Source organism: Gallinula chloropus (assembly GCF_964237585.1).
Source record: "Gallinula chloropus genome assembly, contig: HAP1_SCAFFOLD_90, whole genome shotgun sequence".
NCBI classification, from domain to species: Eukaryota; Metazoa; Chordata; class Aves; order Gruiformes; family Rallidae; genus Gallinula; species Gallinula chloropus.
The window spans coordinates 56,167-78,519 of record NW_028168076.1 but is presented as its reverse complement, the minus strand read 5'-3'; the positions used below and the strand labels follow the sequence as shown (position 1 = coordinate 78,519).

At 54.7% G+C, this 22,353-nt stretch overlaps 1 protein-coding gene and 1 long non-coding RNA gene across 2 annotated transcripts; both read left to right on the top strand.

Moving 5' to 3' along the window:
• Nucleotides 1-1,082: 1,082 nt before the first annotated feature.
• LOC311204834 (hydrocephalus-inducing protein-like) lies at nucleotides 1,083-17,323 on the top strand (the record flags this gene model as incomplete). Its single annotated transcript, XM_084281178.1, has 15 exons — nucleotides 1,083-1,094; nucleotides 1,204-1,260; nucleotides 3,208-3,360; nucleotides 4,505-4,743; nucleotides 5,665-5,917; nucleotides 8,152-8,295; nucleotides 8,792-8,929; nucleotides 9,655-9,968; nucleotides 11,762-11,954; nucleotides 12,197-12,406; nucleotides 13,754-13,891; nucleotides 15,167-15,344; nucleotides 15,818-15,948; nucleotides 16,623-16,756; nucleotides 17,152-17,323. The coding sequence occupies 15 exons, from the start codon at nucleotides 1,083-1,085 to the stop codon at nucleotides 17,321-17,323; spliced, it is 2,466 nt and encodes an 821-aa protein (XP_084137304.1).
• An 858-nt stretch (nucleotides 17,324-18,181) lies between these two features.
• On the top strand, nucleotides 18,182-19,074 carry LOC311204833. Its single transcript, XR_014618121.1, has 3 exons — nucleotides 18,182-18,228; nucleotides 18,345-18,566; nucleotides 19,000-19,074. It is a non-coding gene; the product is annotated as an uncharacterized lncRNA (long non-coding RNA).
• The last annotated feature ends 3,279 nt before the right edge of the window (nucleotides 19,075-22,353 follow it).

Here is a 22,353-nt window from a genome sequence, read left to right as displayed (position 1 = left end):
AAACCACGCTGAGAGCTTGGCCCATCACGTCGAGAAGTATCTGTCTTATCTGCGTAAAGCCCTGTGCATCTCCACACCCCTGGCATCTGCAAGGCAGGGACTCTTCCTTTTTCCAGCACAGGCTTGGAAATGGTGAAGCATTCCTGACGATGTTTCTGGAGCCTCCTGAAAGATGCTGTTAGCGTTCAGGCATGCACAGCAGCAGCAGTGACAGCAAGATGTAGGCAGGAGAATGCCTTGTGTAGTGTCCTGGCTTCATCTAGCTGAAATCTAGAACAAATGTAGTTAATTAAATTTAAGTTTAGAATGATATTAACTTTGGAAGCGGCTGTTTCAGGATGTCTTGCCATCTCTCTGAGCATGAAGTAGGATGCTACAGGAACCTTAAGCTTTCTGTACCCAAAAGGGAGGCTGGCCTTTTGAAAGCAGGCTGGGGATTGAAACTGTCATTAAAACAGATGGAAACAATGCTGCTCAATCCCTGGATGCCGGGAAACATCTCAAGCCTGGCCTTTGTGGCTGTGCTGGTAGGAGAGACAGGCAAGCCTGAAGTGGGACAAACCAGTTGCTTGGGCATAGACGGGGTGTTTCCCTGGAAAAGGGGGATTTCTGCCCTCTAGAACCAGCCTGCCGTTTAACTGCAGGTTCCTTGCAAATCTTTTCTCCTTGAGCTAACAGCTTCTGGGTTCAAAGCTTCACCTTGCCTAAAGTATTTGCCTTTGGAAGTGAACGTCATCTTCATTTTCCTTGTGCTTCAGCTGGAGGATCCCAGCTCTCCCTGGCAGGGGGTTGAGTGGCTCCACAAGCCCGTGAAGTCGGTCTTTAACATGCAGCATTTACGCTCCCTTGCCGCGAGCGCCGGTAGAGGCTTCCCTGGGTGTACTGAGCTCAGGGATGGGAGTTTCTAGCCATGGGGCGGCATTCTCCCTGTTTCCTATAGCCTAAGCACAGTAGTGGATTCATCTGAAGTTTTCTGGGCTAGCAGAGCATCAACTTGCACATGCTGCACTGGTGGCAAATCCTCCCCATAGGGATCCTGTGACGTCAGCCTGACCCCGGGGGAGTGGCTGCAGTGCGTCACGATGGAGCAGAGCGCGAGCTGGCTCTGAAGTCACCCCGTCAGCGCGGATACCGAGTCTGCGGCCGCACCTTGCGTTGCGTTGAGTCCCTCTGGGTGTCTGTCGCTTGGTGTTGGGTTTGCAGCGGCTGCGTGCCAGCTTTGGTGTGGTGTATTCTGTCATCCTCTGTGGGAAGGAGCTGGTAAAACCCAGACCTGGGGTTACTGGTGGTCACTTGGACCACGGCTGTCTGCCAGGGACAGATGCTCTTCTTTCCTAAAGGATCTACCGTGACGTTATGGTACCCAGAAGCAAAGCCAGAGTGGTGCTGGGGTTTGTACGTGCAGCAGTATTACCCAGAGCAAAACTCCTGTCGCCTTTCACGGGTGTCACATTGCCCGTCACGCTGTTGAACAGGGTTTTTCTTTCCCCCTTGAAGAAGACAGCAGATGAAGAGTTTCGTTGGCTTTTTAATAAGCCTTCTCCTTGGTGAGGATTCATTGTGTTAGTGCACGTTCCCTTGTTAAAACCAGCTAGCCTGAGCATCTTCCAGATGTTATTGTGTCCACCTCCAGAGGGCTCTGCCCTGCCTTTGCTGCTTCCACCCCACTGCTACCGGGAAGCCAAGGCAGCTGGTGAGACACAGCTCTTCCCTCCAGCTCCTTCTTCCTGGCAGCTCTGGGCAAGCATCAGTAAGACCTCAGCTCTCCCTACCTCCCTCCTCCCGGAGCGATGAAACATCTATCATCACACAGCTTTAGCTTCCTATTTTTGAGGTACCAGCCTTGGTACGTGGCTTGTTGGGGGTTTTTTGGCTCTTGCACAGTGCGCTGTCAAGAGACGAGCGTTTACAGACGCTGCTCCTTCTGCCTGAACTGGACTAGTGATTCTGACAGCTGTCAGTGCCTTTTCCTCGAGTGGGCCATCGTTAAAGGTTTTCCATCACAGAGGCTGGTTTGTCCTGAGGTTAAATCCCACTCCGTGTCCTCCGGTGAATCGCACAGAGATTGTCAGTGCTGGGAGTTCTGTGTGTTCGGGTTCTGTTGAAAGGTTGAAGTGTTCTTAGGAGCTGGGCTTGTTCAGCCTGGAGAAGAGAAGGCTTTGAGGGGACCTCATTGCAGCCTTCCTGTCCCTGAAGGGAGGAGAGGAACAGGAGGGAATCAGCTGTTCCAAAGGGCAGACACTGGCAGGACAAGGGGGATGGAGTGAAACTGAAGGAGGGAAGGGTTAGATGAGATATCGGGGGAAGTTCTTTCCAGAGAGAGTGGTGAGGGCCTGGAAGGAGCTGCCCAGAGAAGGGGTGGGTGCCCCATCCTTGGGAGTGTTCAAGGGAGTGTTGGATGGGGCCCTGGGCAACCTTGTGTAGCTCCAGGCATGGAGGTTGTTGGCCCTGCCTGTGGCAGGGTGTTGGAGCTCTCTGGTCCTTGAGGTCCCTTCCAAGCCAGACCGTTCTATGATTCGGAACTGGTGAAGTCCAACCAGAGCAGATGAAGTTCCCTGGTTTTTAGCGCTGTGAGAAGGTGGCTCAGCACAGGAACCCGTCTTCCTCCTCCTACCATGGCCTTTACAAGAAGAAAACTTGGAGGGTCTCAGGCTCTGGAGAGAAAAGCAATCCTGCTTGAGGGACAGAATGAATAATGAATCTCTTGTTCCTGTAGTACTGGGAGTGCCCAGAGGCAGCACCGAGAGGCAGCCAACGGACGTGATCTCTGCTGCCAAGAGCCTGCTTTGCTGGGGGCTCGCGCTGGTTTTCAGGGGGCAGCTTTGTGGGGGATGCGGAAGAAGTTACCAGCCAAGTGTGGCTGTCTGGAAGTCCTAGAGGACAGTTTGGGGCAAGATCCAGCGGGAAAAGGAGCGGGAGCAAGAAAAGGGGCAGGAGCAGGCATGGGGTAGAGGAAGGAGAGCTGAGCAAGGGGGAAAATACAAGTGTGGGGAGCTGGTTTTCTTTATCCCCCAGTAACAGGGGCCTGTGGCTTCCTGATGGGATCACTGTAGATCCCACACTTGCTCCAGGCCTTCTGCATCAGTGTTACAACACCTCAAACGACCGACAGCCGTAATCACCCTCCAGTCTAGGGGTGCCCTGAGAGCCATCTCTTCTTTAAACTTTCCCTTGCCTTTGTTTTTTTAATCTTCCCTACCTGGACAGGACATCAGCTTGAAGGCCATTGGAGAGGGACCAGTTGTCCACGTGTATCCCAGCAAGATCGATTTTGGCGATATCCAAGTTCTGGCGGACGCTTCTCGCACTCTCTACCTCTCCAACCAGAGTGTTATCCCTGCGTCCTTCCGGGCAGAGGTGGTAAGTATCTGTGGGGATATTTCCCAACAGAAATGATGGCTCCATAGCAGCCTGGGACTTGATTTTTGCACGTGATGTTTCCATGTCGCTATCTGAGAGAGCAGCAAGGTATTCCACCGCAGCGCAGCAAGAGAAGCCCAGCACTGGGGGACCCCTCAGGGAGGCAGGGAGTTTTCCTGGATGGTTGAGCAGAAATTGATGCCAGGTCCTTTTCACAAGTTCTGGCTTTACATTGTGGGAGGTGTTTTGCTCTGAGCTGTGTATTTGGAGCTCTGAGATGAAGAGAAGCCCGTAGCCTTTTTCTCCTGAAAGGAGCACGGTTTTCCTGATCATCTCCCTGCTCTCTCTGCGTCTGTTTCAAGCTCCTCCTGGTGATGGAGACCATTGCTCTGCTGCCAGCTTGCTCCCTGTGAATGTGACTTTAGAAGGACTGGGGGGTCCAGTGCCCTGATCGCCCCATCTGTAAAGGGCAATCTGGAAAAAACAAGAGGAAGAGAGAGGAAGCTGGGGCCGTGCCCACAGGGCACAGCTGGCAGGTTTCTTCCTGCTTGTTTCTTCACTGCCCCTCTGTAAACATTCAGAGCTGGATTTCCCGAAGCAGAGAGTGCCAGGGCACCTCACTGCGGCTGATGATCAGTGGGAACGGAGTGCTTCAGTCCTGGGGGGGCTGTTGGGAAGCACTGCCCAACTCTTGGGGAAAGAAGACTTTGGGCATCAGGATTTTGCTCAACCCGTTTGGCAGAGTTTATCCTTCAGGCTCTCGGCCATATCCCCCGGCTGCATGGCTGCTGCAGTGGGGTTTGAGCAGTCCTGGCCTTGAGCCTTTGTGCAAACCCGTCTGTGGGGAAGCCAGGAGAGATGCAGCTTGCCTTGGTGTGCTCTCCCTAGGGGAGGCTGGAGGGGAATAAAGCTTCTCCCAAGGATGAGCATCCCTTGGGCTGGGCAAAACAGGGTTAAAGAAGTGGGTCTGTTAAAGGAGGGTGCAATACAAGCTCCAGCATAGTTGCTGTTTCCAGACGCTTGGATTTAGGGAAACGAAGCCTTTATGGATTTACCCTCATGTCTTTAGTCCTTTCTCCTGCACCCCAGAAGAGAGCAGGGTCCGTGGTGTCCGTGCTCACTTAGCGTCTGCCGTGTCTTACAGGCTGGCAAACGCTCGCGCTGCAGGATTGAGCCCAGTAAAGGAGTGATCCCCCCCGAGACCAAGGTGGCTGTGACTGTCATAGCAAACTTGGATGACATTGAACAATTCAAGGACAAGGTGATCGTGTCCATAGAGAACAGCCACAGCTACAACGTCCTGATCCGGGCTTTCGGCATTGGCACCACCATCGTCACGGACAAACCACTTGCTCCGGAGCTCAACTTGGGCCCCCACTTCAGGTAAGTTATCTGTCTGCTCCGGGCTCTACTGTGGGCCCAGCAAGGAGGAGTTCTGCTGAAATCCTTGGGGCCGGTTCTCCTCCAGCACTCCAAGTTCTGGCTCGGTGCCACTGAAGCCCCAGGAACTCCTTTAGAAATGTTTTCTGGGCGGTTTTCAAGTTGTTCGATTCCCTCAGAAAGCCACTGAGCCAGACACCAGTTGGGAAATGTTTCCCGACTTGCCCTGGGTCAGAATCCATGTATTTTCTGGCTTGATGGAGTTAAGATTTGGAAGAAAACAGCAGGTTCCAGAAGCCTCCAGCAGGGAAACGTGACATTACAAGTAGAAACACAGTACAGAGTACTTTTTGCAGTAGCCTTGCTGGCTTCTTCACTGGCTGTGGAGTATCGTCTGGCAGCGGCAGAGAACCTTGGCAGTAGCTTGTTAGCAACTCCTTGGCTAAGTTACCAGCGCTGTTCGGTTTCCCTTCTGCCCCAGGGAGTCCGGGAGGAGCAGCAGAATTTGTCTTTGCCCTGTATCATCTCTGAGCTTGCTGTCTCTCTCCTGTCCCCTGCCAGGCTGCTCTCTATCAGATGTAGATACTCTTTCCTCCCTTCTCCTGCCTGTTTTCCTTGCTGTCTCTTCTGCCAGCTGCCACAGCACGGAGCAGCCATGGTGGCTGCAGGACCGGCCCTGAATGGAGGAGAAGTCTCCTGAGGTTGGGTGGGTTGGTCTGCGCAAACAGACCGGCTGCTGGATGCTGATAAACTTAGGGGCAACCAGGGTCTGGCTCTTGGTGTAACTTTGAGCTGGGTCAGTGGTTTTGGAGGTGGATTTGTTGCTGGGTGAGTGGTCAGATAAGGCCAGCGGGGCACTGAAGCCAGGTGGGTGCTGGGAAGAGGCAGTTCCTGAGCCATTTTCCATCTCTGCTTCTCTTCTAGCCTACGTCCCTGTTGTTACCGCTTCAAGATAACGAACGCAGGACGACGCATCCATCAGCTCTATTGGAGAATGGAAGGTTCCCCCCCATCTCCCCGTCGTGATTGTCTCCCTGCCACCCAAACCAAGGGCAAAGGTTCCTCCAAGACCTCCAGACCTGCCAGTCCCGTGTTTAAGCTTCAACCCCTGACAGTGGAGCTGATGCCAGGCCAGACTGTGGAGATGACTCTGGAAGGCTCCTCCAGCACTCCTCAGGTGAGGTTCCCCCCCGGGTGCTGAGCTTTCCCCATCGCATCACCTCCACTGGGGCTTCTCCTGCAGCCCCTTGACTTCTCCCTGGGAATATGAACAAGTGCTTTCAAGAAAATATCTCAACGCCCCGAGTGACCATGTCAGCACCAGTTGCACTCCTTGCTGGCCACCATCAGTTCCCAAGGGGTTTTTTTGGGGTGTTTCTATAGCTACCATCAAGGCAACTTGCCCATACCAAAATAGGGGCTGAAGGAACAGGGGCAAACGGTGGGTTACAGGGAAGGAAGGGCAGAGAAAATAAGTTAGGCTTAGCCTAGGAGCAGAGGCAGGGAGTGGATTGAGAAACCGCGAGGTAATTTCTCTGGGGGAAGCAGGGAGTAAAACAAAGGCCCTGGGAAGGGAGGGGAGCGTCTGGGAGCAGCGTTATTTTCCCTCTGCAGACAAACATGGGCAGAGGGCTTGCTTAGAGCCCAGTCCTGGAGGAGAAAAACGAGCCCAGCGCAGCAGCCAGAATGGTGGGAGTGATGTTCTCCATGGGGGAAGCTGCTCCCAGGGATCATTAGAAGTGACAGTTCCACTTGTATCAGTATTCCCAGAACAGCTCACCCCAGGCTCTCGGCCGGCCCCGTGTCCCAAGGGCGGTCAGGTCCGGCAGCGCCCTTGGATGGCAGCTCAGAGCGGGGGTAGCTCAGCGGGATCGCTGTGTCGTCTTCTTCCTGGCCCCTTCTTTCCAGGGGAAGCTCTGCAGAGGAGCTGCCAGCTAAGCCTGGGGCGCATTCCCTTGCTCCAGGCTCACTGGGCACAGATGTTTAGGCGAAGGTGGAATAAATCTGCATGAAGCTCCTGCTGTGTTTTGAAAGGTGTTTTGAAAGGGTTGCCTCGGCGGAGGCTCCAAGATGTGATTCCCGGCTCAGTTGGTTGCGGTGGGACTGTCCCCGTGCAGTTGTGAGTCCCGAGGTTTTGCTGAGGTGGAGAAAAAGGTCCAAGAAAGAAACTAAAATGCTTAGGGCATTGGAGAGGGTGTCTTGCTTGGAAATCTTGAGAAGGGCACTGGGAAGCCCTGTGAAGGGCACCTGTGAGGCAAGAGCATGGGGAGCAGATGTAGCTTTGGGTCTTGAGAAGTTGGTACTCTTGAGGTTGGTCAGAAGCCCAACTCCCTGCGGTGCACGTACAACCCAAGAGTTGTGAAGGCTGTAGGCTCCTGGGAGGAGCTGGCTTGTGGAGCTGTACCAGAGGGGGAAGAGTGCAGAGAAGGGCAACCAGGCTGGTGAAGGGGCTGGAGGGCAAATCCTACGAGGAACGGCTGAGGGAGCTGGGGATGTTTAGCCTGGAGAAGAGGAGGCTGAGGGGAGACCTTATCACCACCTACAACTACCTGAAGGGAGGTTGTAGAGAGGTGTGCGATGGTCTCTTCAGCCAGGTGACAGAAGATAGAACAAGGGGAAATGACATGAAGCTGTGCCAGGGCAGGTTTAGATTGGATATTAGAAAAAAATTTTTTACTGAAAGAGTTGTCAGGGCCTGCAACAGGCTGCCCAGGGAGGTGGTTGAGTCACCATCCCTGGATGTGTTCAAAAAAAGGGTAGATGAGGTACTTAGGGATATGGTTTAGCATAGGATGGGAATGGTTGGACTCGATGATCTTCAAAGGTCTCTTCCAACCTTGAGATTCTTGTGATTCTTGTGAAGAGTGGAGGGGGAGGAACCTGGGGAAGTAGAACCATGAGAAATCAAGGGAATGGGTTACCCAGCAAGGCTGTGTAAGCCCCTGGATCCCTGGCAGGGTTCAAGGCCAGGTTGGATGGGGCTTTGGCCTGCCTGGTCTAGGGAGGGTGTCCCTGCCCATGGCAGCGGCTTGGACCTAGATGATGTTTTTCAGCATGATGATCATGCTGAGCAGCAGGGCACATCGTGGCGATAACAGTTTGCGGGAGGGGGGGGATTATTCCAGTTCCACCTGACTTTGTGGGTGCCTTTTGTGGACGTTGGGGTGTAGCACTAAGGATTTTGGGAGAGCAGAATAAGTAGGATGGAGCATGAAGAGAGGACTAGCAAGGAGACCAGTGACTGTAGCTTTATGGCAGTGTAATAGTTGTGGAGGGTTGATGGCCAAGATCCCATGGCATGGGTTTATCCAGGCTATCAAATTCCTTCTGTGTCCACGGCTTGCAAATTCCATGGTGTTTTCTGGGCTCGCTGCTGGCACTTGGTGGGTGACGTGTGACTCTTGCCCACAGGTAGTGAAGGAGCGGCTGGTGTGTCATGCCATCGTGGGGAACCAGTTTGGGAAGAGACGGATAATGCAAGTGGCTGTCACGTGCGAGTTCATTGCTCCCACCCTGCAAGTGTCGCCCAGAGCAATGTCTTTCCGGGTGGAGAAGGTAGGTCTCTGGGTTGGGTCCTGGTGTTTAGTAGCATGGCTGAGGACTGAAAGCCCACGGAGGGGTGTGATGGCCTTCAGGGAAGGAAGTTAAACATCTTCTCCAAGTCCTCAGGGCTTTGCCATTGGTTTGAGCAGGACCAAGCTATTGCCATCAACACTGAGATCATCATTTCTCCCCTGTGGGGTTGGGTCCATCTCTCCAGCTCTATTTTGCCTGTGTTGAGCTGAAGGCAGAATCGAGCTGCTGAGCCCATGGCCAGGTGTGTGGGACCCACAAGAACAGCATGGGCCTCTCACAGCCATCCTCCTGTGTTGGGACTGGGGCGGGAGAGCAGGTCGCTGTGGCCGAGCGATGCCAAGCGCCCTCCTCACCCCCCAACCCCCCCGTGAGGTGGTCTGTGAGCAAAGCAACCATGTTTTTAGAGGTGGGACTGCTTAACTTCACCGAAGGGCGGTGAGTCACCCCCCTCCCTGTTTTTTCCCCTTGTCTTTAGCAACCCAGCGATGTCCTGAGCCTTCAGTACAAGCCTCTCTCTTTAAAAAACACCTCCTCCCTGCCGCTCAGCATCGTCCTGATGGTAGAGCAACCCTTCTGGGTCTGCAGTGCGTCCCAGCAGCCCCTGCCAGACCAGGTGAGCAGCCCCAGACCTTCCCGCTGGTGGGGTTTGAAGAAGGAGGGGGATGGGGATGCGTTTCCGTTGGGAAGCCCTCCAGGAGAGGTGGTTATTCCTTTGAATTGGCAGTCAGTTGGCATGAACAGCATCAGGTTTGAAAAGGAGAGAAAAGACCACCTCAGTTGGGGAAATACCTCCTGGCTCTAAGACAACTCGGAGCAGGAACCTAGGTGTGGGCCAACCGTGAGGTGAAGGTGTCTCTTGGAAGCCCTCCTTGGGTGACCTGAAGAGCTGCTTGCTCTCTTTGGGGGCAGCTCTGCCCTTGGGAAGGCCGAGGCGCTTGTCACCTGCGCTGCTGGCGGTGGGAGGTGTGAGACATGGGCTCTGCTAGAGACATGTTGGAAGCACGGCCACCGTTGCCATGCAGGTGATGAGCCCTCTCCAGGCTGAGGGCACAGTGCCCTAGGGCTCATGTTGAGTGTGAAGACAAAGGGGTTCCTCTAGAGTCAGGGCACGCCAGGATTTATTTCCCTCTTGCATTATGGGTGCAGAGCACAAGGGGGTGAGCCTGAGAGTCTCAGAGAAGAAAGTTGTGCTGCATGGTCAGGGGCACGTTATAAAGAAAATGAAGGCTGAAGCAAGAAGCCCACGTTGGGGTTGCACTTTGAACACTGAGGCGTTTTGTGCCACCAGACCTCGGAACTTCATCACACCAGTGGTTAATACTCGTCATCTTCTTGCAGCCCATAAAGCTGGGGACCGGGAAGGAACTTAATCTCTCCATCGGGTTTAACCCTGCTTTTGAAGAGGGTTGGAATAGTTGGGAAGCAGAGAAAACTCTGAAGATACAGTTTCCTGAGCACCCTCATGAGGAGCAAGTCACCATTCGGGGAGAAGTCTTCTTCCCAAATCTCCATATCCAGACCACAACCTTGGACTTTGGCTGCGTCTTGAGTGACACTGAACACCAGCGCCACATCCAGATGACCAACTGCAGCCCGCTGCCCGTCCAGTACCACTGGCTGTTCCTGATGGACGACTCCACAAGGCACCTGAGGTACGTGTACCTCTCCTTGAAGCTCTTCGTCCGCTGTCCCGTTTGTCCTTTGCAAAGCCTGAGATGGTTTGTGTAGCATCCGACAAATCCCTTTCACTTTCCCTTGTGGAAAAAGCACCTCCCAGCTTCAGGCAGGGAAGGTGCCCAGGGAGTGGGGCTTTTCCACAGCTTGAGGTGGGGATTTCCACGGCTCGAGGCAAGCGCCACCTTGAACTGAGTTCTCATGTGTTCAGCTGCCCATGGCATTCACACAGCGGCTGTTGTGTGTGTTCCGGCGCTCGTTGTGTGTTGTGTGTTCCGGTGGGTTCTGCTGCGGCTTTGGGTGCAGCAGTAGGTGTCAGTAGGAGGACTTGTCCCCACATCCCTTGGCACCAGGGCCACCCAGTACTGGCCTGTGCTTTCCAAGCCCAAGAGCAATCTCTCAGTTGTGCTGTAGCGCATCTCTAAAGGCGTTTTCGAGCGGTTCTTCCCGCTGTGGCCTCTCTTGCATAGGTCAGAAGTTGACTCTGGGCAGTTTAATTGCAGCAGCCAATGGTTTTTCCATACAGCCCCGGGAAACGGAGCGAAGTTACCCATTGAGGGGCAGCTCTTCCGAGTCCTAGAACAATTGGCTCTGCTGGACGCAAGCCCGCAGGTGCTGGTTCTTCCAGCAGATGCCGAGTCACCCAGCTCTGTTGCCTTGAGGGTCGTGAGTGTCCTTCTGGCAGGATCCTCTGCTCCAAAGGGTTTGGCATTGCCCCTTTGCTGGCTCGTTAGCGCTGCGGCCATTTAGGACAGCTCCCTCTTCTGCTCCGCATGTTAATTAAGCGGTAATGTGCTCTCTCAGGGTCCCTCAGGAGACACCATGTGATCCTTGTGGCAGAGCTGGAAATGAAGACGGTCTCCAAGCTATTAACACCTCACATTGCTCACTAAGAGCCCGGCAGAAGGGCAGCATGTCAGATCTATTTTTCTGGTCCACGTTAAGCACTGTTGGTATTGTAAATTATCAGATGAAACTAACTGGGTGTGACATGGAGGGAATCAACCGTCAGGGCTGGTGACGGTGAGATGGACAGAATGGTGGTCAGACCGGTGTGTGGCTGGAGAGTTTCCAGGCACTCCCGGTGCGTGTGTCCCATTGGCACAGGCACCTCCCTTCTCACCCAGAAGAAGTCAGGCTGCCCGAAGGCAGCTGAGGTACCTGGGTGTCCCGTGCAGTGCTGGGCTCTGTCCAGTTGAGGCACAGCAGGCTGGAGGCTCCAACCCACCCCAGCCCCGGCTCCATTCCAGCTCTGGCTCCATCCTGCCTTGTTACACGTACAAAAAGCCACCAGCGTCGCTGCTTGCTCGTACCGACCCGCGGCTGTGGGTCACTCTTGGGGAGATGTTCTTCATCTATGTCTGGCTGAGCCACAGAACTTCTTGCCGTGGCTCTGCAGGTGGGGAAGGCATGGTCTGGGGTGGCAGGTGCTTTTGGGAGGGTGCTGCTGGGTCTGTACCAGCCCATGGCTGCCTGGCTCTGTCCCTTTGCCCTCCAGTCTGGGCTTGTTGCAGGGTTCGTGTGTGTCTCCCTTTGCTGCCACGCTCCCCACCCTGGTGAGGTGTTCACCCCTGTCCCCATCTGCTGCTCCTTGCACCCGGCTGCCGGCACTGCCGCTATACCGGCATCGTTCCCAAGCACTGACCTGCTCTGACCCACTTATGGAGCTGCTGAGCTCCCACCTTGGTGCCGGATCCTGCCAAGGAGCTGCTCCTGCTGCCCTCCCTCCTTCCCACTGCAGCTCCACCATCAAAGCTTTGTTATTTTCCAGGTTAACTCCTCCAACACCAAATTCTTTCACAAAAGCCAAACCACCAAAGGAGGAGGGAGCTCAGCTGGAGTGCCCAGCACCTTCAGAGAGCATCCTCGGGAATGGGAGTGTGGAGGAACCACTTGAAGCCCTGGCAGGGGTGGGGGATTCTGTCCCACAGCCACCAGATGCAGATGACACCCTGGAAACAGAGGTAGGTGATTTTCTACACCTCCCACCAGCGTTGCCTCCCCCAGCTTACGCATTCATTACTGAGTATGGGAGAAGATTTTCCCCATGGTCTTTCCACTTTTAGGCAGGGTGGCTGCAGGATGAGACTGGGTTTGAGGAAGAGGCCCTCCAGCCACGTCTGTCCTTTGCTGCAAGCAGTGGCTCCCTCCTCTCCTGCACCCATTTCCACACCTGATGTCTCAGTGTCTCTTCCCCTTCCTCCAGGTTTTCCACATCCTGCCGCTGTACGGCGTGCTGCAGCCGGGCGAGAGCGAGCGGGTCAGGGTCACCTTCTCTGGCCATGCAGACATCATTGCCCGCGTCACGGCGCTGTGCCGCGTGGAGGGAGGCCCGACCTATGAGGTTGCGCTGCGTGGGGAGGCCTCGCTCATCCACTACCTCCTGGACAGCACGGAGATGGACTGCGGGCTGCAGGTACCAGGCACTTCTCTTGGCAGGAATCCTTGAGACCATCCCTGGCAGGTGGCTGCCCACCGAGGTCCAGGACTCTCACTGGCTTCTTTGGTTGTTTGGCTTGGAGGTGCAGCTTTGGGGCGACAGGTCCTGTGTCCAAGCTGGTTTTAATGGTCATCTCCATTGCCCTTCCTGAAGCTGGGAATCCCTCCTCTTCAATGAACTCTGGCTCCCAGGGCAGGCGGTGATCTCCAGGGAGTTGTGCCCTGAGACATCCATCTGCAGATCCGCTCCCGGATCCTGGGGTCCAAGGAGATGGTCTCTTTCAGTGCTCTCCATAGACCAACAAAAGGAACCAGGAACAATGTTACTGTGGGCTTCAGTCACCGTGTGAGAGAATGTCCCAGAACAATCCCCATTTTACCTCTTTTCAGTCAGCCCCCCCAACATTGCCAGCTGTTGGCCCTGTACATCTTGCCCCGTGTCCTTGGTTTGCTGTCCCTGGAAGCTCTGCAAATCCCTTTCCTTCTGAAATGCCTCCTTAGTGCCTCTCTGTCAGTGCCAGCAGAATCCAGGCATCCCAGCAAGTACGTGGCTGCCTCGTAAAGACAAGTGATGCCCTACAAGTGGGTCAAGGGATGGTGACTGAGAGCACGGTGGGCTGGCCATGCTGGATGGGGCAGTTGCCTTGATCTGTCCTGAATTTCCTTGGAGCCTTTGCAGAGGCTCTGCTCCATCCAGGGCTCCATCCAGGGCTCCATCAATCCGAGAAGCGGGGGAAGTCCGAGGGAACTAAGCTCACTGGAGATGGATTAGAGACTGAATAGGGGCTCGGCCAAGAAGGTCCTTGGCACTAGTTAAGGGTTGCTGTCCAGACCACTGAGCACCCCCAGCTCAAGGGGGCTGGTAACAGAAGAAGCTTCCTGGTGGGAGCCATGGTCCTCCTTTGTGTTTCAGCTGGCTGTCAGATGACGCCTTAAAGTGCTGAGGACTTGTATCTTAAAATCCTAGAACAGTTTGGGTTGGAAGGGACCTTAGAGGTCATCTTGTCCACCTTCACTGAGCAGGGACATCTTCCACTAAGTCAGGCTGCTCAGAGCCTCATCCAGCCTGACCAGATGTTTCCAGCAGTGGGGCATCCCCCAGTTTATTACTGAGCTTTTTGTGGTGGTTGCTGCACCTCTGCGCGCTGCCATAAATACCTGCGTGGGTTCCTCAGGTTGGCCTGGGAGAGTCAGGTGCCCGTCCCTCTTCCTCTGCCTCTCTCTTGTGTTGTGTCCATCGGCTCTCATCCCAGTGTCAGCAGGAGGAGATTGCCAACATCCAGATGTGTGTCCTCAGTTTCCCGCCCCTCTGTCTTCTCTCCAGCTGTTTACCGAAGTCACCAAATCAGAGGTCACCCTGCGGAACAGCGGGAAGATGGGATTCACCTACGTGGTGCTGAGCCCCAGCACGGCCACCACGGACAGTCCTCAGCCTGGCGTGCCCCTGGTCCTGCCCAGCACCGTGAGTAGCACGAGGGGTTGACGCTGGCTCCACATCAGGCTGCCCAGGAGGGGGTTATAGGGGAGGAACAAAAGGTTGGGCAAGCAGAGTCCTAGTTGTACCAGGTGAAGTTGTGCTGGTAGCGGCACTGGAGCAGGATGGTGCAAGGTCTCCTGAGCGTCTCCTTCCCCTCAGGGTTGGGTGGTGGGACAGGACTTCCTCCAGGTCCCTGCCTGCCTCCTGTCAGCACTAAGGATGTAAATAGTCCCTCTCTTGGGCACGCAGCTCCTGTGTCGGAACTCGCGCCGGCCCCTCGCTCCTCCAGCTCGTAGCATCCCCTGTCCCAGTGCCTGGGTTCTGCCTGGATCCCTCAGCTGAAGCAGCATTCCTATCCGTGTCCCTCCTGGCAATGGGAAGAGGAGGCCAAATGGCTTTCATATGTCCTCGTGCCAGTCTCCAGGGGTTTCACTGCTCCAGAGGACACGGCTCTGCTTGGCCCTGGGCAGTTGCTGCTGTGCAAGCAGCTTGGCAGGACTTGCTTTTGCAGATGCCGTGTTGGGAGCTGGAGTCCGGGGCTCCGGGGACCAAGAGGCAGGATGTGTCCTGCTCAGCAGCTTCTCCCTGCAGCGTGGGGGGGCGAGCAGGGAGCTGAAGGTCCAGCCCAGTGAGCTGAGAAGAGCTGTGTCTGTGCCCTGTCCCCTGAGCAGTGTTGCCACCTGTTTGTATTGGCTCTCAACCTGCTTGGCATGAGCCCAACTCCAGGCTCAGACAGCTCTTCTCTAGGAGCCCAGTGAGGAGGGGATTTGTGGGGAACCCCTTCATCCCTGGAGCTCGTCCGAGCCTCTGCCTCTGCTTTTCCAGGGGTGTAAGTTTGCAGGTCACTGTGAGTCTAGATCGTGCCATGTACCCTCGGTGTAACCACCCAGGCAGGAGCTGTTGGTTGGGCTCATGAGTAAGAAGTCAGGCTCTTGGACACCAGCCTGGGAGCCACTGCAGTGCCGTGACAGGAGCTGCTGGCCCTGCTGAGAGTTTGGGCACGCCGCTCCTCCTCCACAGCAGCTGGCAGAAGGGCTTTTCTTTGCTGCTTGGGTCTGGCAGAGGGTGGGCAGTGTTGGCAGGAGGACAAACCACAGCCCTGTGTAGGAGACTTGAGCTTTTGGATGCAGGGAAGCTGGAAGGCGATGTGTTGTGTGAGAACCTGCAAGGTGCCTTCTCATCTCAGCTTACCGGTGGTCTGAGCCACCCCTCCGCCAAGCCCTCTGGTTGAATTCCCCTCCTCTTCTTCCACACCTCCAGGGTTACATTGGACCTGGCAGAGAGCAAGTGCTCACTGTCTATCACCTGCCGGGAGTGCCTGGAGTCTTCTGCCGGACCTTCCAGATCCAAGTGGGTCACCTGGAGCCAGAAGAGATCAGGCTGAAAGGAGAGGGGAATTTTCCCAGGATTTATTTGGACCTTCCGAGGAGAATCAAAGGTGAGCACTGTCTGACTGCTCCTCGGGGAGGTCCCCTGGGGGTCTTTTTCTGTCCCCCTGTGTCGTCATGCTCATAGGGCAGCTCACACCCACCTCCACCAAGCCTGGAGGTTTCAGGGCTGTTGTTCTTCTGGTTGCTTTCTAGAAGCACATGGGCTTTGCTCCAGAGAGCCATCCTGGCCAGTGTCATCTGTTGGTGGCCTGGATAAAGAGGACAGCTAGAAAGCAGTGTTGGGGAAAGCTGTAATGTGGGCTGGCAGGGATTTGGGCAGGGGTGGGGGGGATGAGATGCTCCCTTGTGTGGAGGAAGATGGGTGGGAGAGAACATAGAAGAAAAGCAGCATCCTCTTTCCATGCGTTGCTGGAGGAATGTGTTTGTGGGAAGGGCCAACACTGGGGGTGTGGAGCTTCCCAGCTTTAACGGGGACGCCGCTGCGCCCACACTTCTATTTGTGGCTGTTTTCTTCCTTCAGGAAATGAGAACTATGAGCACATCCTCAAAGAGGCAAAAGAAAAGCTTGGAGGAGGCAGCCAGAGAGACGACGCGGTGGTTGTCGGGGAGGCCACGGCCAGCGAGCCACCCATGGACGACTCTGGCACTGTGGTGAGACCGGCTGCTGCCCTGTTTGGCAGGGGCCACCCTCTCCCTGTGTCACTTGTCCCCCTTGCAGCTGGCTCCCCTGGGCTGGCCACAAACATGGGGCTCCTCTGGTAGTAGTCCTTCCCGTGGGTGCCTGAGCTTCCTGAGTGCCCGAGTGGGAGGTCCTGAAGACTGTGCTCAAGCAACTGAGATGTGTCTCCAAGAGCTGTCAGCGCTGATGTGGTTCCCTCATGGAGAGAGCTTTTGTCTGAGCTGCCCTGGCAGCAGCTGGGGACAGGCAGCTAGTTGGAGCTCTGGCAGGTCCTTGACTTGTTTGGTCAGATCAGCTTGCATAAGGGTGGCTGAGCAGGCGAAGGTGCTGGAGTTCATCTCCCTTCAGATATGGTCCTGGCAGATTCTGAGCAGCTGGACAGAAGGACCCCATCATAGACTGTATTGGCAGGGACATGCAGAGGCCATCTACCCCCTGCAGCGAGTAGGGACACCTTTAAGTAAATCAGGTTGCTCAAAGCTTCATCCTTGAATGTCTTCAGGCATGAAGCCTCCACCACCTCCTTGGGCAAGCTGTGCCAGGGTCTCACCACCCTCAGAGTGAAGGACTTCTTCCTGCTTCTTACCAAGAGCAGGGTGGGATTAACTTCCCTTTGCTAACCAGCCACTGTCTTTGTTTTCCTCAGCTGGACGTTGGGCTGCAGATGGAGATGGAGAACATGCTGATAGAGCAGCACGCCCTGGAGCAGCAGAAAGCTCTCTCCTCCGGTTCCCCAGAGGACGCTGCCTTTGACCAGTGTGCTCGTCGGAGGCTTCTCAAGTTAGTAGGGCCCCTGTGCTCTGATGGTAGCGCACAGTGGTGCGCCCCTGCTCCTGGGAGCTCCTTGTCTCTGGGAATAGCTGGGGACTTGAGAAGGGGGTTGGTCCTGACAGTTTGGACGTGCTACCATTGAGCAGCCTGAGGACTTTTTTCCAGTGGCTTTTCACAGCAGAGGAGTTGTGCCCAGTGTCTGTTTAAACTCATTTTATTCTAAGAACCTGTTAGTAGCTGATAAAAGCTTGGACCTGGGTGCCCCGTGACGTACCAAAGTCTTCTTAGCAGAAGATCAGACCTTGGGCTTCATGGGCTGGAGTTTCTCCAGCAGTGACTACAGAAGCACCTGCTTTGTTTGCATCCTCCTCCACCTTAAGGACTCTCCTTGCTTCTCCTTCCAGAGTGGAGCTGCCCGAGTACATCCTGGACTTTGGCCACGTCGTTCTTGGTGACATCCACACGCACGTCGTGAAGATCACCAACCCCGGGCAGCTCCCCACGTCCTTCTGCGCCGACGGACGGGCTCTGTGTGGCACCGGTAACCCATGCTGGAGAGACTTCCCGCGGGCTTGAAGGACCTGTCTCTGACAGATGAGCTGGGGCCACGGGGAAGGGTTTTGAGTGCTCTTTTGCATCGTTTTCTCTTCCTTCCTCCCCCTGCTCGGTGCTCTGCAGCCAGAACTCTCCTGGCCCGCAGTGTGCAGCCACCTGGGCTGCCCTGACGCTTCATTGCGGGGGCTCCGTGGGCTGATCACCTTGGTCACCTCTCAGCATCTTCTGCTCTTGGCTACCAGGAGCATCTCCTGAGTGTCTTTGTGCGCTCCATGAGCTTGTGTTGGGAGCAGATGGGACCCTTGGTGCTTTGGAAGTGCTTTGTTTAGAGTTCGTAATGGCACAGTGCTGCTTTAGCCTCTCTTGAGACAACAGCCTGTGAGGTCAAAACAGGCTTTCAAAACAGGTCCTTGAGGACCATCAGATGGTGACTTGCTGCGTCTGAAGGGTGGTCAGGTGTCTCCTCTAAATTGTCTTCCAAGCAGCACCACAGCACAGGGGAATCTTCCCTGGAAGTTCTTTGGAGAGATCTGCGCATCCTTCCTGGGGGCCTGGTGAAGGAATTGCTGGTGCTCCTCAGCTGATGGGTTTCCGTTTTACCCTGCGGGTCTTGAATTCAGGCTGTGAAATTCCTTTCTCTTTGAGCGGTGACAAGAGAGAAGGAGTGGCTGTCTTCTCTGGAGACACAAAGGGTCCTTCTGCCTGACAGTCCTGTGGACACCCATACGGTCTGAACATACTTGTGACCAATTTCACGATGCTGGTGTATCTCAGCTGCTTTATTTTCACCCATTCAAGGTTTTAGTGTGGATCTGGGCTGCGTGAAGAACCTGCCCTTCTGTGAGACAGAGACCTTTCAAGTGAGCTTTGACCCGCAGAGTGCCAACCTGCCGGTGGGAGAAGTGAATGTTGTCCTGCCCATCAAGGTACTGCATCCTTCCTCACCTCCCTGTGCCAGCACGGCCTTTTGAGGCAGCTGTCAGGTTGGGGGCAGCAGCAGATGTTGCCTGGACCTTCAGCTGGATGCTCTGCCCCTCACTAGGCAGAAGAAGGCCCCACATTTCCCATCCGTCTGCGTGCCAGTGTGGCTGAGCCATCCGTCTGCGTGTCCAGGGACAGACTGGAGTTTGCTGCTGTCCAGTGTGGACAGAGTCAGGAAGCAACCATCCAGCTCCACAACCAACTCCAGGTCCCCTGTTCCATCACCGTGAATGAGCCCATTGTGAAAAGGAGGAAGAGACGACGCGGGACACGTAACTTCTCGGTTGGGTTTTCTGTGCCTCTCGTGCCTTTTCTGCCGCTGTGGGTGCCTCACCGCGTGGGGACGGCTCGTGGGAGGGAGATTGGAGGGTATGGAGCAAGGCTGGTTCACCTGGACTTGTGGAGCAGCTGATGCTTCACTTCTCTGCCACCTTCACCCATTCGTCCTCCTCCAAGTATGGTGCCTGCCCGTGTGCCTGCCCTGCCCACAGGTTTTCCCTCCAGTTCTAGGCTGTAGTGGCCACATCTGGTCTGGATGTGGGTGCTCTTGGCACTGTGACGGTGTCTCAGAGCCCTGTGGGAACTTGAGAGTCTGTCCTCACAGCCCAAAGAGACCTCACAAGGTTCCTTCCTGTGCCCAGGTGGACAAGTATTTGCCACTTTACATTAAACAAAAGCTGCTGAGGCAGTGGAAGAACAAGCGCTGTGTCTTCCAGGTGCTGCCCTCGGCCGGGACCCTGACTCCGGGACAGCGCTACAACGTGCGAGTCAGGTTTACACCCCGGAAAGAGGTGAGATTGACGTGCGGAAAATAGACTCTATAACTTGCTGAGAAGTATAAGCTGCATCCGAGTCCTCATCCTGTTCCTGCAGCCAAGGGGGAGGCTTAAAAATATCGTTCAGATCCTGTTCTGGTACCTGGTAAATTTTATCGGGTCTGGTACACCTCTGCCCTATACTGCACGTCGAGCAACACCCCCTCAGTTTACCTTTGTGTTTTTTATTCTCCCTCTCGAGTGCTAGTACCATAGGATCTTGTGGTGGGACTAATCCACACTCCCTTTGCCACTCTGGATGGTTTTGGAGGGTGTAAAACATATCCAGATATGTAACTTCATCCCATTTTCCTTCTCTTCTTAGAAATAACATCAATTGTAATAAGGTGTTATAATCTAATGTTCCATTGAGCCCCATCTTCTAATTTATCCCAAGGCCACTACTGATTACAATATTTCATAAGTGTTTTCTTATTTTCAGTGCCTCCTGATCCCACCAATTCCTTCCAATGGGCTAGCACACACCCTAGGGGATTCTTCTTAGAGGCTCCACTTTGATTGTTACCCATCATTTTAGGATTAGACTGTGACGGTTACAGTTTGAACCTTCCCTTTCTAGTACTTTCTGTGGGGACGTAGGGGGAAAACTGCGCCTGCGCGTGTCCAAAAACACAGTTAGGTGAACACGCAGTCAAGCAGCAGAGCAGTACAAAGTGGCCGGCGCTGGTGAGGGTGAGACCCCAATTCCCTTGCCTGAATCACAGGATGCGCCTACAACTCCACGAGTGGTAAATGTTCCTTTCTACAGCACTATAGCCAGGCAGTAGGGACAACGTCCTTGCTATGGCTGTGGTGGTATATTGTTCCCTTGCCCTTAGACTTTCAGGTTGTCATCGCCTTCCGAACGAGTGCGGCTTTACCCACCGGAACAACCAGACAGGTGGGTGTTACTGAGACTAAAAGGTCTCTTCAAGCTCAGATAATTTAGAAAAAATCTAAATTTTCCTTTTCTGTTGTTTTAATTCTAGGCAGAGGACCCAGGCTTCTGCTCCAGCTGATGCGGATATGTGGGAGCGACGCTTTAAAATTGAATGTTTTGTATTGTCAGCACTTATTATTATTTTTATTATTTTTCTTATTGTGTCTTTTTTATTGTTGTTATAGTTGTGCATAGTAATAAAGTTTTGGTTTTGTTCAGTTATACAGTTCTGTGCACTGAAAAAGATTAGTTTCGTTTAGTTAATCAAGAGTTTCTATCTGTATCTCTATTGGACATCAGGGGGAGAAAGTTGCTACACCACGTGACTCATAACTTTATAGGAGACAAAGAAGGGATATGGTTCACAGGAACTGTTTGCATGCGATTCACCACGTCTTGGATCAATTAGATTAGACACGGTGGAAATATTTAATTTCCCACATATTCCTTTCTCTTAGTTTTATTGCTCTTGGAGATCTGTATGAAGTTTTTGATCTGAACCTTCATCTAATATCTACCACAAGTTCCAACCAATCTCTTCACAGGGATTCGGGACTACAAATTGGGGCCCTTTCCTTAGTTTACAGTAACTTGATTTCACAGTCACTCACTCATGCACACCACAGCAAACACCAAGATTTACGCCAGACAGCAAGTTTTACGACAAACAGTTGACATTCTATTAATTAATTGTCTGTTAAACTCTATCTATATCCATCCCCTCAGCATTACTGCATGTCACTGAATCACTGGTACCAGCAAGCAGCCCCAGCCCAGGCCCCTTCCCGGGCTCAGCGGGGCTGTCGCCCATCGTGGTTCACCGCCCGTGGTCCCTGCGGTGCCGGCACGTTCCGGGCAAACTGGGAATCCGCTTCAATGGTGGAGCATTCCCAAAGGTGGTTTGAACGTGGCCACTGGGACTTGGAAACTGGTGGCTTGTGGACACAAGAGCTCTGGCTCCCAGTCCCGGGGTGTTGCTGTTGCTGGCCAAAGGCGGAGTGGAGATGACACCCCTGATTGCGAGCGGTCGGGAGCTCCTCGCCCCTCTGATGGAGCGATACAGAGCGGATGTTTGCCCGAGGTGGCAGTGCCAGGACTGTCTGGGCAGTGTAACCCTGAAGGAGGAGGAGAAGCAGCCCCTGAGCCCACCCATGGGGACCTGCACTCCCCCAGGGCGAGCTGAAACCCCTGTCAGTCCATTTAAATCCATGGGATACCCAGTTCCACCTGATGCCAGGAACCATCCCAGCCCCTGCTGCACATCAATAGCCGTGGGTGGGACCCCACAGTGCAGCAGTGGGAGGGTGTGGAATAAATGCCGTGGGGTCCCACCCACAGCAGACAGTCCTCCACAAAGTTCTCCAATGGGAGTCCTTTCCCACAGGGCTTTACCTGTTCAGCAGCTGCCCCGCCGTGGATCACAGCTATGGCAGGCAGTAATAAATCCCAATGTCTCTCCAGTCCTCCATGGGGTCACCAGCCTCCCCCCAGCAAATCTCTCTCTCGCTCATCTCTGTGGGCTGCAAGTACTGGCAGAGGCTTGCTCCAACGTAGGGTCACAGCATCTTCTTCTATGCGTCTCCACCTGTTCCATCCAGCGTGGAGCCTCTCCACTGGCCACAGGTGGGGTCTTGGCCTTTTCCATGGACTCTGTGGGGAGGGGGGGAGGGGAAACACCCTCTCCACAGTGGGTTTCTCCACAGGGTGCAGGGGCATCTTTCTCCAACACCCGGGGTGCCTCCTCCCCAACCCTCCCCAGCCTGCGTGTCTACGCAGCTCGTTACATCTCCTCACTCCCTTCTCTGGTGGCAAAATGCAGCTGCCAGCAGGGATTTTTTTCTCCTATATGTGATTCACAGAGGCGCTTTGGCCCAATATTTACACTTTGGGGCCACAGAGAATTCCAGCAGCTCCTCACAACAACCATTTTCTACAGCCCCTAGCACCCAGCTACACAAAACTGTGACACCGGGGGAGCGGCGCGCTAATGACCCGGGGTTCATTAAAGTTGTTTTCATTAGGCGCTGGGGTGTGGTGGTGACAGCAGCGACCTCCGCGCCACTGACGCCTGGCGTGGTGCGGGCGCAGCATGACAAGGGGCCATTGTCAGGGCACCGGCACGGCCCTGGTGCAGGCATTGCCCAGGGTGACCTTGTCAGGCCGGGGAGGGGCACAGTGCCCGGGCATGAGGGGCCCCCGGGTGCCACCCACGTCCCTGTCCCACCGGTGACCGGAGCGCCTCTCCGAAGCCGGGGCTGCCCTGGGCCAGCAATGGTGCCGGGAGCCCCTTGCAGAGCCCAGCCTGCCCGCGGGCA